This window comes from Psammomys obesus, unplaced genomic scaffold, assembly GCF_907164565.1.
Source record: "Psammomys obesus unplaced genomic scaffold, mPsaObe1.curated_primary_1811, whole genome shotgun sequence".
Lineage (NCBI taxonomy): Eukaryota > Metazoa > Chordata > Mammalia > Rodentia > Muridae > Psammomys > Psammomys obesus.
In genome coordinates, this window is record NW_026591908.1 from 2,066 (window position 1) to 16,040 (window position 13,975).

The window sequence follows — 13,975 nt, forward strand, 5'->3', positions numbered from 1 at the left end:
TAAGTGGAAAGCTTCCCCAACAGAATAGGTCATGTCAAAAACAGAGAATGGACCACAAGAGAAAGTATAAGAATTGGATCACTCTGTAAAAATCAATGATATTTTTAAAATAAATATATGAACACAAAATGGGAGGCCTTGGCAACACCATGAAAAGACCTAATTTTTGAGTTATGGATATAGGATAATACCATAGCAAAGTCATAAACGTTATTTTCAACAGAAGAAACTTTCCCAAGCCTAGAGGTGCCTGTGATATCACAAATTAAGTAGACCTAAAAAATCTTCCATTCAGACATTAATAAATATACATTTGTCTCAGTATCCCATGAAACTTTCTCCAAAATCAACCACAAAGCAAGTCTCAACAAACAGAGAAAAACTGAAAAAAGAAGGAAGTTTCAAAAATTACTAAGATGAAACATAGTGAAATCTATGAGACATAATTAAGGTATCCCAAAATGAAAGCTTATTGCATTATGTGCCTACATAAAAAATTAGAAAGATAGCAAATTAATAATTTAATGATGCAACTGAAGGCATTTAAAAAACCCAAAATTTGTAAACAGGAAGAGATAATCAAAAACACTAAAGTTAATGAAATAGAAATAAAATAATAAAAAGCATCAATTTTGTTCTTTAAAAATATTAACAAGATTAACAAAACTTTAGTCAAATTTAACCAAAAGAAAGAGAAAACCCAAATTAATACAACAAGAAATGAAAAAGGGAAACATTATAACATCCCCTGGAAAAATTTCAGAGAATATAAAAGATATACTTTTAAAATCTATACTCTACTAAACTGGTTAATCTAAAAGAAATAGATAACTTTCAGGTGTATGTGACCTATCCTTGTGACATCAAAATGGAGTAAATCATATACGCAGACTTGTAGCAACCAAACAACTAGAACCAGCAGTTAAACTTATCACCCAACTTTATACACACACACACACACACACACACACACACACACACACATATACATCCCAGGGACAAATAGATACAGTGCAGCATTCTACCAGAATCTCAAAGAAAAACTAACGTGACAATGCCTCAAATAATCCATAAAATAAAACAGAAAGAATAATTTTATATTCTTTTTGTGAAACCATATTATTATAATGCCAAAGCCACATGCCCAACCAAAAATAATTAGAGGCCAATCTCTTCAATGAACGTAGACACAAAGATTCTCAGTAAAACATTTGCAAACCAAATTCAAGAAAGCATCAAAAGAAATGCAGGGTGTTTGAACAAATACAAATCAATAAACATAATTCATCACACAAATGAGCTCAAAGACAGAAATCACATGATTATCTCATTGGAGGCAGATAAGGCCTTTGAAAAAATCCATAATAAAAGTTCTGGAAAATCTAGAGATACAAGGGACATATCTCAAAAAAATGAAAGTGTAATAAGCCCACATCCAACATCATACTGAACGGAAAACCATCAAGCATTTCCACTAGAAGCAGGAATACTGCAGGGACGTTCACTTTTCTTATTTGTGTTCAGTACAGTAATTGAGTCGTACAGTCTTAGAGTCATAAGACACAGGAAAGAGACTAAGTGGAAACAGATATGAAGATAAGTCAAAGATCCTTACAGATGATATGTCTACAAATAAGGGGGAAATTATTTTAAAAACAATTCACTTAGAAGACAAAAGAAACCAACTTTCCTCACATGTTGAATGATAAGGGGTTATAAGTAAACAAATTCATCACTTCAACTTAGTTGGTCAAGGGACTGATGCTGAGGTAGGCCAAAACTTAGGAATTACATCTCCTGTCTGTTCTTCAAGTTGAACATGATTCTCGAAGGAAGGAGGCATTAGGAAGATGCCATCAGTGTGTGCAAACTCCATTTCAGATGTTATTATTTCAGTGTGCAGACACCCAACTCCGTCTGCCTGCACCTGCACCTCTTTGCTTGATGGTGGCCTCTGGCAGGCGCTGAAGTGCTGGAGGCTTAATGCACCTGCACTCCAAAGAGGCCTTCCCTGACTCTTGTAAGTTCTGAGTCTGATTCTAATGGCTCAGAGCTCTCTGCAGCCATAAGGGTTTCATCACTCTCTCTTGTACCTCTTCTGTTCTCAAGTATATGCTTTAGGACACATTCAGTCTGTCTGCTCAAGCTCTTTTCTGGAAAAGCCTAAGCCAGAGGTTTGCCCGTTGATTTCCCTCTGTATATTTCAAAGTCTGGTTTAGAGCTTTTTCTCTAGGGTTAAAAATGCACTCTCAGTGTATGTATGCTGGCAGTACGTGTGGTGGTGGTAGGGATTTAGTAACATTTGGAGCTTGCGACAGAACGGCCCCTTTGTCCTAGCGAGAATATCTAGTTTCTAGTCCCTGCAGGACATAATATACTGTTATGGCACAACAAACCTTGAAGTTGTGATTAAACTGAAGACTTTAGGAAGTTGTCTTAGATTGCCTGTGTGAGCCCATTCCATCGTAAGGGTTCTTAAAATACAAAAGGGAAGAAAAAGACAGTGAAAAAATGCAAACAGTAAGAAAAGTAAGTCACCGATGGCTTTTATAACAGAGACAAGAAACATGAACAGCCTCTAGAAGCCAGAAAAGTCAAAGAAGTGACCCCATCCCAGAGCCTCCAAGAGGACCACAACTTAGACAAAGTATTCATGTTAGCCCTGTGAGACATGTGAGACACCAAACCACAAATGCACAGCATTCTCTCTCTCTCTTCTCCTTCTCTCCCTCTCTCTGAGACATTCCTATAGGGAGATGAGAGGCAGAGACAGGAGAATCCTAGAAGCTAGCAGAGCAGCCAGCCTGGCATATGTAGCAGCAAGCAGCAAAGAAACCCTGCCTCATACAAGGTAGAACGGCAGGGGTTAGCTTGACCTCCACATGCCTACTGTGGGCAAGCACTCGGTACCCACACAAACAATGAACTAACAATGGTAAACTCCACAGGGTCGGCCTTGCTTTGTCTGCCTGCCCTCTTGTTTGATTCCCCTCACTCTGCCGACTCTGTTCCAGTCACATCCGCCTCCCCATTCCTCATACACACCAAGGAAGTCCAGCATGCATCCTTCCGGGGGCGTTCCAACTCATCCACCTCCTTTATGCTTCTGATAAAGGGCCGCTGTGCCCGAGATCCTCTCAGGACAAAGAGTGGTGTTTCCACACGAAGGGTGCTTTCTCTTACAATTTCATGTATTCATTTGTTTCTTCCGTGCTGTACGTCCAGCTCCAAGAACAGGAGCGGTCTTTCCCGCAGCAGGTACTCAGTTAATGCTCGTTAACTGAATGAGTAACAGAGTGAATGAAGTGGTTCTTCCTTGCTCATTATGTAAATTTTATGTAACATTAAATGCATCTGAAAGCTTGTAGCTACGTGTCAGTAAATTGGGTCAGATTTAACGGCTCAATTCTACAGGTTGGGCCGTGTAGCTAGTCGCTTCTTTCTCCATCTACTGATGCCTCATAGGTCACTGCAGTGAAGAATTAATTGATTTTTTAGCTTTTTAAAAATAATGGTTTTTAAAAAAAATGGTTTCACAGCAAAACTGGTGTGAAAAGCAGCTGCTCCGTTCCTGGTCGGACACCAGGGACTAGCGGGGACTGTACTAAATTGAAAGTGGACTCCTATGTAGCAGGAGTGGCTACTGCTCCACTCAGGTAGGGACGCAGGTCCTATTTTTATGTGGATTTAGAAACACAGATCTGTAAAGTGTGAAAATTGATGTGGAAAATAGCTTATAAGGTGCACGTGTATTTACACATACATATGTAGGCTGTATGTATTTACACATACATATGTGTACTGAATTCAATCTCGGTCGGTATTCCACACACTGCAAAAAGAGTTTTGCCAGGGAAGGGAATAGTGACACAAGTTTATTGTCCTGGCCAAGAGGCTGAGGCCAGAGGACTGTGGGTTGGAGGGCAGTTTGAGCTATAGAAAGAGACCCTGTCTCAAAAATCAAAACAGAGATGTATCTTTTATATATTTGTTTATTTTGGGGTTTGGTTTTGGTTTGTTTTTGTTTTGTTTTTTTCTTTTTAAGACAAGGTTATCTCTGTGTAGCCTTGGCTGTCCTAGACTCACTTTGTACCAGACTGGCCTTGAACTCACAGAGATTCGCCTGCCTCTGCCTCCTCAAATTATGGGATTACAGGCATGTGCCAGTGCACCCAGCTGAGCTGCACACTTTTAATTCAACTCTCAAGAAGCAGAGGCAGGTAGATTTCAATGAGTTCAAGGCCACCCTGGCCTATAGAGTAAGTTCTCGACTTACCAGAGCCATACAATTAGACCCTGACTCTAAATAAATAAATAGAGAGATAAATAAATAAATACATTTTTAAAAAGAACAATTTATGTAAAAAAAATTCTAGGATTAAACGTCTACCCAACATGTAATTTAATGTTTTCTAATAACCAAATTGTTGATAGTTTTTTAAAAGGTGGCACAAAATTACTTAAAGATGATTTTACTTGGTTCTGAGAGACCAAAAGATAAATTAGCAGCTATTATTAAGACCTGAAGTAGGTGGGTGGAGAAATCCAGTAATGCCCTGAGGGGAAGGACCGCCTTACTGCATTCTTTCCCCACCCATTAGAGATACAGTTGCTAGGAAATGACCATCCCCCTAGGGAGAGATACCAGGTCATTAATGGTCTGAGGACCTTCCTATAGCCAATCGATTCAAAATGTAGCATTTTAACTAATAGATGCCTGCCAGGCAGGAATTGCCCCTGCCTTGGGCGTGCTGGGAGGGACCAGAATCTTTAAATCACCCAACTAACCTGGGCAGGGTGCTTGGCTCTCACTGCTTTGGCGGTGGGGGGTGTGGGCCCAAGTTTGTAATTTGCAATAAAAAGAACCTCATGTATTAACAGTGGAGTCTGTTTATTCCTGGTCTTTTAGGGTTCGTGAACTGGGCAGAACAGTTCAAAGTATTTACAATAACATTTCAATATGAATCAATATCTTAAAATACTAATAAGACATGTTACAAGCTTTTTATGTAAAAATATACTTCGTGTTACTTTAATAAGAAGATACACAGAAATAAATTTTTAAAAATAAAAAAAGAAAATACATAAAATAAAGTAAAACTTAAATCAATTATTTATCTTTCCTCATCTTTCCAACTCTACCATTTCCACCTGTAATCTTAAACATAGTCGCTGCTAAATTCTTAGTGTATGTGCCTCTATACTGTCTGTGCCTACCCACCTATAAAGCAGGCATACATTTTTGTGAGATGGGCTTGAATTCCTGCTTCTAAGGCTCTCACTCACCCTCCATTCTACAGGATGCATCTTGCCTGTGTGTCAGAGCTTGTCACTAAGACCATGGCACAAACATAGTACCAGCTCCTTTGACCATCTACTGACAATATTTCCCCTACTTCTTGATATTACAAATGAGCCACATGTATCTTTTTGCTGTGCAGTTCTGTAGGCAAGCCTTCCACAGGTGAAAGTTTGCCTCTGAGGTTCCAGAGTTCAGATACTAGGAGATAGGGCCAATTGTCTCCCAGAGAACTTACCCTGATCCCCATTCATAACTGCATCTGCGGAAATATTTTGATAAGAAAGTAGATTATCCAATGAGATACAACCAAAGAGCACTTGAATTCAAAAGACCAACCCCAAGAAAGTGCTGGAGCAAGTGAAAAGGAGCCAGGGGGAAACAATCTAACTGTTGTAAGGATTAAGAGCCTGAGCTGGGAACACTAACCTGAGGCGGCAAGCAATACAAAGAGGAAACGGGGAGAAAGCATGGTTGACTCAAGGGCTCCCGCTGCTTCAGAGACACTGTGATCCAGCCCTTGGGTCACTGGCTGACTCCCGAGACGTTCTTAGTGTGCAGTCACCTTATTGAGAATGCCGTCTCTAGGCACCCAGTACATTCGTCCCTAATCCGAAAAGTGACACCTTCCCTCTGCAGGGCTAAAGCACCAAACAAAGGGATTTGCTTAAACCAGGTGGAAGACCTCTGAGTCAGGGTCGGAAGGGGGCGGGGTGTTTGGGGTGGGGAGTGGAGGTGGATTGTTTGGGGGGGGGGTGGAGAGGTGCTTAGGATGAGAGGGTCATCTGTTGGGGATGTTTGGAGAGGGGAGATGAGGGGACTGTCAGCATAAGGGGAAGCTCTCTAGGAAATGAGCTGCCTGGGCTCATTAAGATGCAAAAGGATTTAATTTACCAGTGACCTCACCCCACCCCACCCCACACTGTCCTGTCCTGCATGATGTGTTCATTACACCCTGACTGAAACTCAAGAGCCAGAGTCTCAGCTTCCTGGGTTTGCAGAGGTTTCTGAGTTGCTAAGCAGAAAGATTAGAGACAGAATTCAAAACCAGCCTGAAAGTGGCCCAGAGCTCTCCAGTGTTAAGACGTTTAAGTTGAAAGCTGGGGTAGAAGGACAGCTCTGAGACTGCTGACAGCAAAGACCTGGCTGCTTGGAAAGTTAATCCCAAAATGTCTGGGAAAGGTAGCAGTGTGGTGGTCTCTGAGCTTACTATGAGCCTTGAACCTTATTTCTATAATCATAAAGCTTCTCAAAAATTTGTGGCTCAGTAACGTTAGATTGGCCTAACACTTTACAGTTTGCCAGATTTCCCACCCCTCCCTATTACACCCCGCCGCTTCTCACCACCCATTCCAGGTTCCTGCAGGGATTGGTGTTTGCAAGCTCTGATTTAGGGGTTTCAATCAATTGCTATCTCTGTAGGAGTCAACTGTTGCTATGGTTACTGGAATAGGATTATGCAATCTCATGTGTGTTCAACAGAAGGATAATGTTGAGAGCAAGGAATGCTGTGTTTGAACCAGACTTTGACCTGCTGTAGACAGCTCATCGGCTTTCAGAGGGGCATCTATAAGTGGTCAGGAAATGCTCACATAAAGATGGTTCCAAGCCATGTGGTGTGAGTGCTGTTGAAAATGAGGTTTATGGGGAAGCTTGAATTTGTATCCTCTATTTAGCTCTGCTAAATATTCCCTACTGAAGTGCCTATACTCTTGGGTTTTTGTTTGTTTGTTTTGTTTAGCTGTGAACTTAGCCTTCAATGGCTGCCCGTCATGAGAGCCTCAAACCTCTGTGTTCTTATAGTTGGCCTATGGCAGCACACTAACTTTCTAGCAGTGCGCTCCTCCCCGCAACCTGAGTGTTCTCTGAGTCTGCACACCTGTCTGGAGACCTCGCCATCAACATCTGGAGCCTGAACTTATTACCTCCCTGGTGCCTTTCCACAGGTGCAGTCTTCCCTCTCCAGGGCATCTTCTGAGAAATCATTTTTTAAGATACCCACACAATGTTTCCCTTTGGCCCTACATGCCAGCCACACTGGTCTTTCTGCTCACACATGTGCCGAGTTTAATCCACCTCCCAATTCTTGCTTTTACAAGGTCATTTATTTGTTAAATTCCTCTTCCAAGTCTTAGTATAGTTTATCACTTTTTTTTGCATAAAATCTCTCATCTCAAAAGTCACTTCTCTAAGAGGCATTCTTTGGTCCCTTGATAACTTTTTCTACAGTGGCTTTCTAGTTTTATCTTAGCATCCTTTATCAGTTCCTGAAACAATTTATTTGTAAATGTGCCTAGAGTGTGAGTTCCTCTTCAAACATGCTAAATACTAGCAGGAATTCCAAGTAATTTCTTTCCAGACTAGATCTAATTGCCCAGGATAAATAGGCATGGACTAGTTGCGTATATCCCCTGTTGAGTTCCCTCCCCCTCCCTCTGAAGACCAAGCCGAGGCAGCTCTCAGTGGGTTTGCAGTGCTTAGCTGGTTTGGCCCAGACTCTTTCTTTAGCCTATCAGGTTAGCTTTAGCTGACTTCAACATTGCTACCCTGTTTCTATCTAATCTGTCTAAACCATGAAGATCTTCACACTGCTGACTATTTCCTTGCTCAGCTTTCAGGCCCAATGACTCCACCAAAGAGCCCTTCCTGGTGCTCCCAATCAGTGTTGCCCCTCAACGCACTTGTCAGTTTATCCTGTGCTCCCTTTTTCATTTTTTTTTTCATGGCATTTACTACATTTAATTAGCTGAAATTATTATTTTTTTTCATTTTGTCTGCTGTCAGGCTTTGTCATAGCACTTTAAGATAGTTCAGTGTGTGTGTGTGTGTGTGTGTGTGTGTGTGTGTGTGTGTGTTTGTGTTATTCACTGCAGCGTCCCTGGTGCCCAGAGCAGTCCCTAGCAACCACTAGGCATTCAAATATTTATTGAGGACTGAGAGGCAGACGCCACCTTGGTGGGAAGTGTCATTGATTATAGTGTCATTGATTATTCCTGTTTTACACACAAGAACACTGAGGCTCAGGGAGCCTTTACTCCCCTTTCCCAAGGTCCCAGAACAGATCAGGTATAAAGCGAGGGTTTAAACCCAGCCTGACTTCAAAACTGTTATCTGGGTGTGCCCGATAATGCCTTTTGTCCTAGGCATTATTTGCTTCAGGACTGTCCTGTGACCTGCTGCAAGTCACAGCCTGTTCCGCACAGGCGCACTTGCACACCGGGAGACGTGTGCAAACACGAACACACCCTCACATGAGTAAAAACACTTCTCTCTTCCTGCCATGAAATGAGTCAGAGCCAACCATGAATTTGATTGAATCCAACAAAATGAAGATGCAATGCCAATCATGATGTGAAAATCCTGGTTAAAGGAGTTGCTCGCTTGTGTGCATGCGTTCATTCTAGTATCTATGATTCTCGCTGAGAGGAAAACCAGACGTGGACAGAGCTCCAACCCACGTGACCAAACCTTGTCAGCCACGTGTAGTGCAGGCCCCTACTCTGTGGGCCAGGGGTCACCTGCATCCTGAGACATCCGACATGCTTTCCAAGAGTCATTTTTTTGCTACTGCCAAGTTCCTGCTCCACTTGAATCTCACTGTAAAGCTACAGCACCCGCAGCATTGGCATTTGAGAGATGAGGAACAAAGCACAAACAAGTGAAAGTGACGTGACTCAGGCCACACCCTCAGGCTGGAGCCGGAATCCAGATGTACTGTCTGAACACACCATCTTAGAACCTCAGCGTTACACTTTTTATTATCACTTTTTTTTTTAAGTGCTGAGTTTTGAACCCAGACTCTTGGGGATGTTAAGCCTGTGCTCAGTACTAAGTCATACTCCCAGCCTCTTGCTTCATCTGAAGCTTTTCTCCAAGATACTGAGCCGCATAAAATCCCATGTACCAAAATGATCTGCATTACCAGAGAATGTTTGAAATGAGCGTTAAGGCGTCCCATCTCAAATGTACTGACTTGAAAGCTGCATTTAAATAAGACCTTCAACTAAATGCTATGCACATAAGCGATATGAGCTACTGATGGCTACAAACATGGGAAACCGAGTAATTTATATACCTTTCTTCAGCTTTCCAGAGGAGGCTTCCTTTTTAAGTATCCAGCCATATTGAACTCAGTAACTCAGAGGACCAATGAGTGCGGTAACCAACCTATATACTGGGCTCTGCTGCCACCTTGTGGTAAAATTTTCACCTAGGTAGGATTTGATCTTCCCCGCTAAATAAACGCTGAAATAATATGGAAGTGGTCCAGGCACTGAACTCTTTTAGCCTTGTGCTTTTAAAGACTTCGACAGAAACTCAAGATGTAATGAAATATCCCTTTCAGTGACAACTGACAACTGAGACAGCCAACAAGAGCTAGCTTCTTCGTGAGTGCTCGATGGGACGGCATTGGCCTGCTTGAGAGGTCTAACAGAAAAGCTCAAACCCTAGAGCCACTTCCTCCCTTTCAGAACTCACACATGAATTTATAAATATGATTATCGATTATGATGTGACTTTATTTTTATTCTTATGTGCCTTCTCTGTGTAGTATTTCACAAGGCACCATGGCATTTCCCACACTTCTGTCACATGCATCATTGGAGGCCTCTGAGGAAAAATACAGCCAGTCCCACAAGTGAGAATAAACACCCAAAAATTAGGCAGTGCTCTCAGTCACGGGATGATTTTGTTTAGAAGCTTTTAGCTCAAGAGCTAAAGAAATCCAGTTCAGCCATCAGGGCTGAAACTGACAGCAATGGAGCACCCTCAGGTTTATACACCTGAACCCCGAAAGTTTGCCTGCGGGAAGATTGGCCAGTACCGAGGAATTCAGCAACCCAAGAGGAAAAGCGGCTCATTCAAAGGGAAGGGGATAGAAAAGTAGGTAACAAAGACTTTTTTCTTTTCCTTCGGTACCTTTGGGGTTTTCGTTAAAGGAGATTCATTGTGATGACTGGAGAAGGTGGAGTCTCCTTTTAGACATTATAATTTCAAAGTCTAGACTGTCTCTGTTCCAGGGGAGGGCGACTGCATCAGGTGGGGCGCAGAGGGCCGTCCAAGTCCAGTTTTGCTGATACTAAAGCCTTAGTTTTAACAGGGAAAAGGCTTTACTTTCTAGCTGAATTTGAGTTTTACTGTGTTATATGAGATTAATGTCTATAGTAAGTAGATATTATTTTCAATATCAGTATTTTAGTCTTCTCAGAGCCCACACCAATGAATATGCAATTTTGAAGATGCATTAATCGTTTCTGTTCCTAGCTAAAGCAACTTTCCTACTAAACTGCATCCTAATCCTGTTTCACCATTAAAAACTCTTCAAGGAAACATCCAAACAGCCTTAGACCTGGTGTTTCCTGTCAAAGACAGCACCGTAAAGGCAGACATACACTACTATGATCGTGCCACACTTTAATTTTGAATTTCAGTTTGGCAGTTTGGTTTCCAATGTATCTGGGCATTTTTCCTAGTAGACCTAATAGCCACAGCTCAGAGAAATACCAGTGAGGTGTTTGATATGCTGGAGAGTCAATGATCAAGCTTTTAAACTTCCACGTATCAAGTGAAATGTTGCAGATACTCAGTTCCAGTAAGAAATAAGGGTTAAAGGAGGAAAGGATGAGGACAAATGCATTCATTACTAACATACAAGAACAAAACCAACCAAGCCAACGCTGTGAAAAAGGAAAGTTTCTTTCTGTCCCAGACGTCACAGGAGTTCTCTTCCCAGGTCCTCGAACAAGCAACCTTCTCTAGAGAGGTGTATACATCAGAGCTGGGTAAAGGAAACACAACATGGGGGTTGTCTGCCGCCTCTCTGGCTGATTCTTCTGTGACCGCTCAGGTGGGCTGTGTGCTCAGTCCTCCTACATTACTTTCCTGAGTGCTGAGATTGCAGATTTGTGCCACCACTGAGTAGCTGCATGGATTGCATTAAGGATCTGTGACCATTATGAAGTGTATTTCCATTGTGTGTGAGAGTAGCTATGCGCATATTCGTGGCAATATAAGTTATTAAAACATTAAAGTTACTGAGAGTCTTGGAGGGTCCACAGAAGGTTGATCAAGTAAGAAAATGGAACATCTTCTTCAGGACACTTTTGCCTCCTATGAGAAATACAGCTATGTACAACCATTAGGATTTGGTGTGACCGCAGAAGGTGTATCTTTGGCCTTGCTCCCACACGGGAGGAGTCTAGCCCGTGAGGCTGTCTTCCTTTCACCTCTAGAATGTGTGTCCTCACTTGATCCTCAGGCTAGTTAAGGCTGACACATAGTAAAGGCTTTATTAAGACCTAAATATGTAAATTATTTCCTTTTAGCCTCAGATTTCTGCTGAGTATACCCATTTTAAAATTAGAAAACTAAATCTTGTAAAAACTAAATGGCACGTCCAAGACCATGCATCAGTAGGTGTGGTTCTGAGCGAGATGAATAACATCAAACTCGAGAGCCCACGTGCCCACTGGTACCTCCTCCCGGGAAGATTGTCTCTGAAGCTGATGGAGCAGTGTTTTGCTGGAAGGTAACAATGCCCTATGGTGGTACCTGAGATACATTAGGTAGTACATGAAGAACATCTTAGTGGTCATTAATTTATTTTAACCCAAGATAGAAACAGGTATAACATGTATTAAAATAACCATAAATCATACATGCAAAGAAATCATATCCTGCTACAGCTGGGATTTCATGCTTGAGAAACAAGTATTCATGTTCACAGAAAAGTTTCAACCCTATGGTTTACAGTTTTGTTCGTAACATCTCCCAAATGGAAACAACTCAAATGTTCTTTGATCAGTGGGTGGTTAAACACAGCATAGTACATCACGCTGTGGTCTATCGCTGTGGTCTATGCTCAGCAATGGAAGAAAAGGGGAACACTGACTCCGGAGAGTTATAGTAACAAAGCTCTTAATCCCAGGGCTTCAGTGGGGGTACAACGCTGCTCTAGATTGCCAAGGCTTGGAGTCCATCCCCACACACAACACAAAACAGACACAAAAGTGCTGCAAGCTTGAAATGCCCTGCACTGCATCTATCCGTTTAGATGGCACGCTTTGAAGAAATAATAAGCAGGAGACTGGAGAATACGTGAGTGTGTGCGCATGCGAGGTGTGCAAGTGTGCGCTCGCTAGTACAGAGGCCAGAGGGGGACATCCGCTGTCTTCCTCCGTGGCTTTCTGCCCTATCCCCTTATCCTGGAACCTGCTGTTTTTCCACTAGGCTGCCTGCTCAGCCAAACTGGTGATATTTTGTTTGTGTCCTAGGGATCTGAATTTAGGTCCCCATGTTTGCATAGCAAATACTTTACTGACTGAGCCATGTCTCTGGCCAATTCTTTTATATCCTTAATGTATCTTTGTTTGTTTGTTTGTTTGTTTGTTTGTTTAGATGGCACAGAGCTGTATCTACCAACTTAGCTAAGCAAAATGTGTTGGTCCCCAAAAAGGAACCATTGAATGAAAGTGACTTGAGGTTTCATGGAAACCAAAACAACCAGAAAAGAAACCTGATGAAGAAAATGAAGAGTGCTTTCGGGAAAATGCTGTCCTGCAAGTGTGGAAGCCAGTCAGGCAATGTTGGCAAGGAGAGCTCCGCAGAGCAGGAGGAAGCTGCCGTCTCCAACACACAGGGCCTCCTGCCTAGGCTTGTCAAGGAGCTTCCATCTCCCAGGTTATTTACCAAGCCAAGGACGAGAAAGCTCTCACAGAATGGTAACCAATGGCAATTTAATATAAGTGGCCAAGAGAAAAAGTAAATTGAGGATGGACTGTAGTTTAGATGTTGAATGTCCCCAAAGAGCCATGCATTGGCTTGTCCCATTGGATATTATTATCAGGAAGTAGTGGGGTTGATGAAGATTGTCGTAAGTGACTAGAAGCATGCTCTACAGGGAAATATGAGATGGAGCCCCACTCACCCATCTTCCCCTTTGAGGTCCTGATCATAAGTGTAGCATTGTACCATTACTCACTACCACCATTGATTGCTCTTTGTCACCCCTGACAGAGGCCTAAAAGCCTTGGGTCTGTTGGATCATGGGCTGGAAAAGCTAAGAGCTGAACCAAAAGAACTATTTTCCTTTCTAGGTTAATTATCTCAGGTATTTTGTTAGAGTATTTTGTTAGACAAAGAGTTCACCTTCTCCTCTAAGTATGGCAGCTCTGAGGAGCTTGTCTAAAATGCAAAACCTCTGGCTCCACCTAGTTCTGCTGAGTAAGAATCCATCTAATCCCAGCACTCGGGGAGACAGAGGCAGGTGGAGCTCTATGAGCTCAAGGCCAACGTGGTCTACACAAAGAGTCCAAGACAGCCAAGGCTACACAGAGGAATCCTGTCTTGAAAAAAAACAAAACAAACAAAAACTATACTCTATATATGTACACAATTTGAGATATATATATATATATATATATACAGTTTGAGAAAAAATAGATTATATTGTCTTTAAGGTTCCTCTGAGTCTGGTTAATCAGTTGTCTACTCACTCTAAACTCACTTTTGTTTGTTTATTTTTCCAGACATCATTTCTGCGTAGTCCTGGCTGCCCTGGAACTAGCTCCATAGATGAGAATGGCTTTGAATTCACAGAGATCTGTCTGCCTCTGCCTCAAAAGTGCTAGTGCATGTACCACCACCCCTCTCTCAGACTCTAAACCCACTTTTAAT

General features: G+C 42.1%; 1 protein-coding gene across 1 annotated transcript; it reads left to right on the forward strand.

Moving 5' to 3' along the window:
- Nucleotides 1–10,058: 10,058 nt before the first annotated feature.
- On the forward strand, nucleotides 10,059–13,020 carry LOC129680573 (putative uncharacterized protein C3orf49; the record flags this gene model as incomplete). The annotated part of the gene is made up of 2 exons (XM_055612207.1): nucleotides 10,059–10,183; nucleotides 12,698–13,020. Coding segments are annotated over exons 1-2 (448 nt in total), but the record flags the coding sequence as incomplete, so codon positions are not given.
- Between the last annotated feature and the right edge of the window lie 955 nt (nucleotides 13,021–13,975).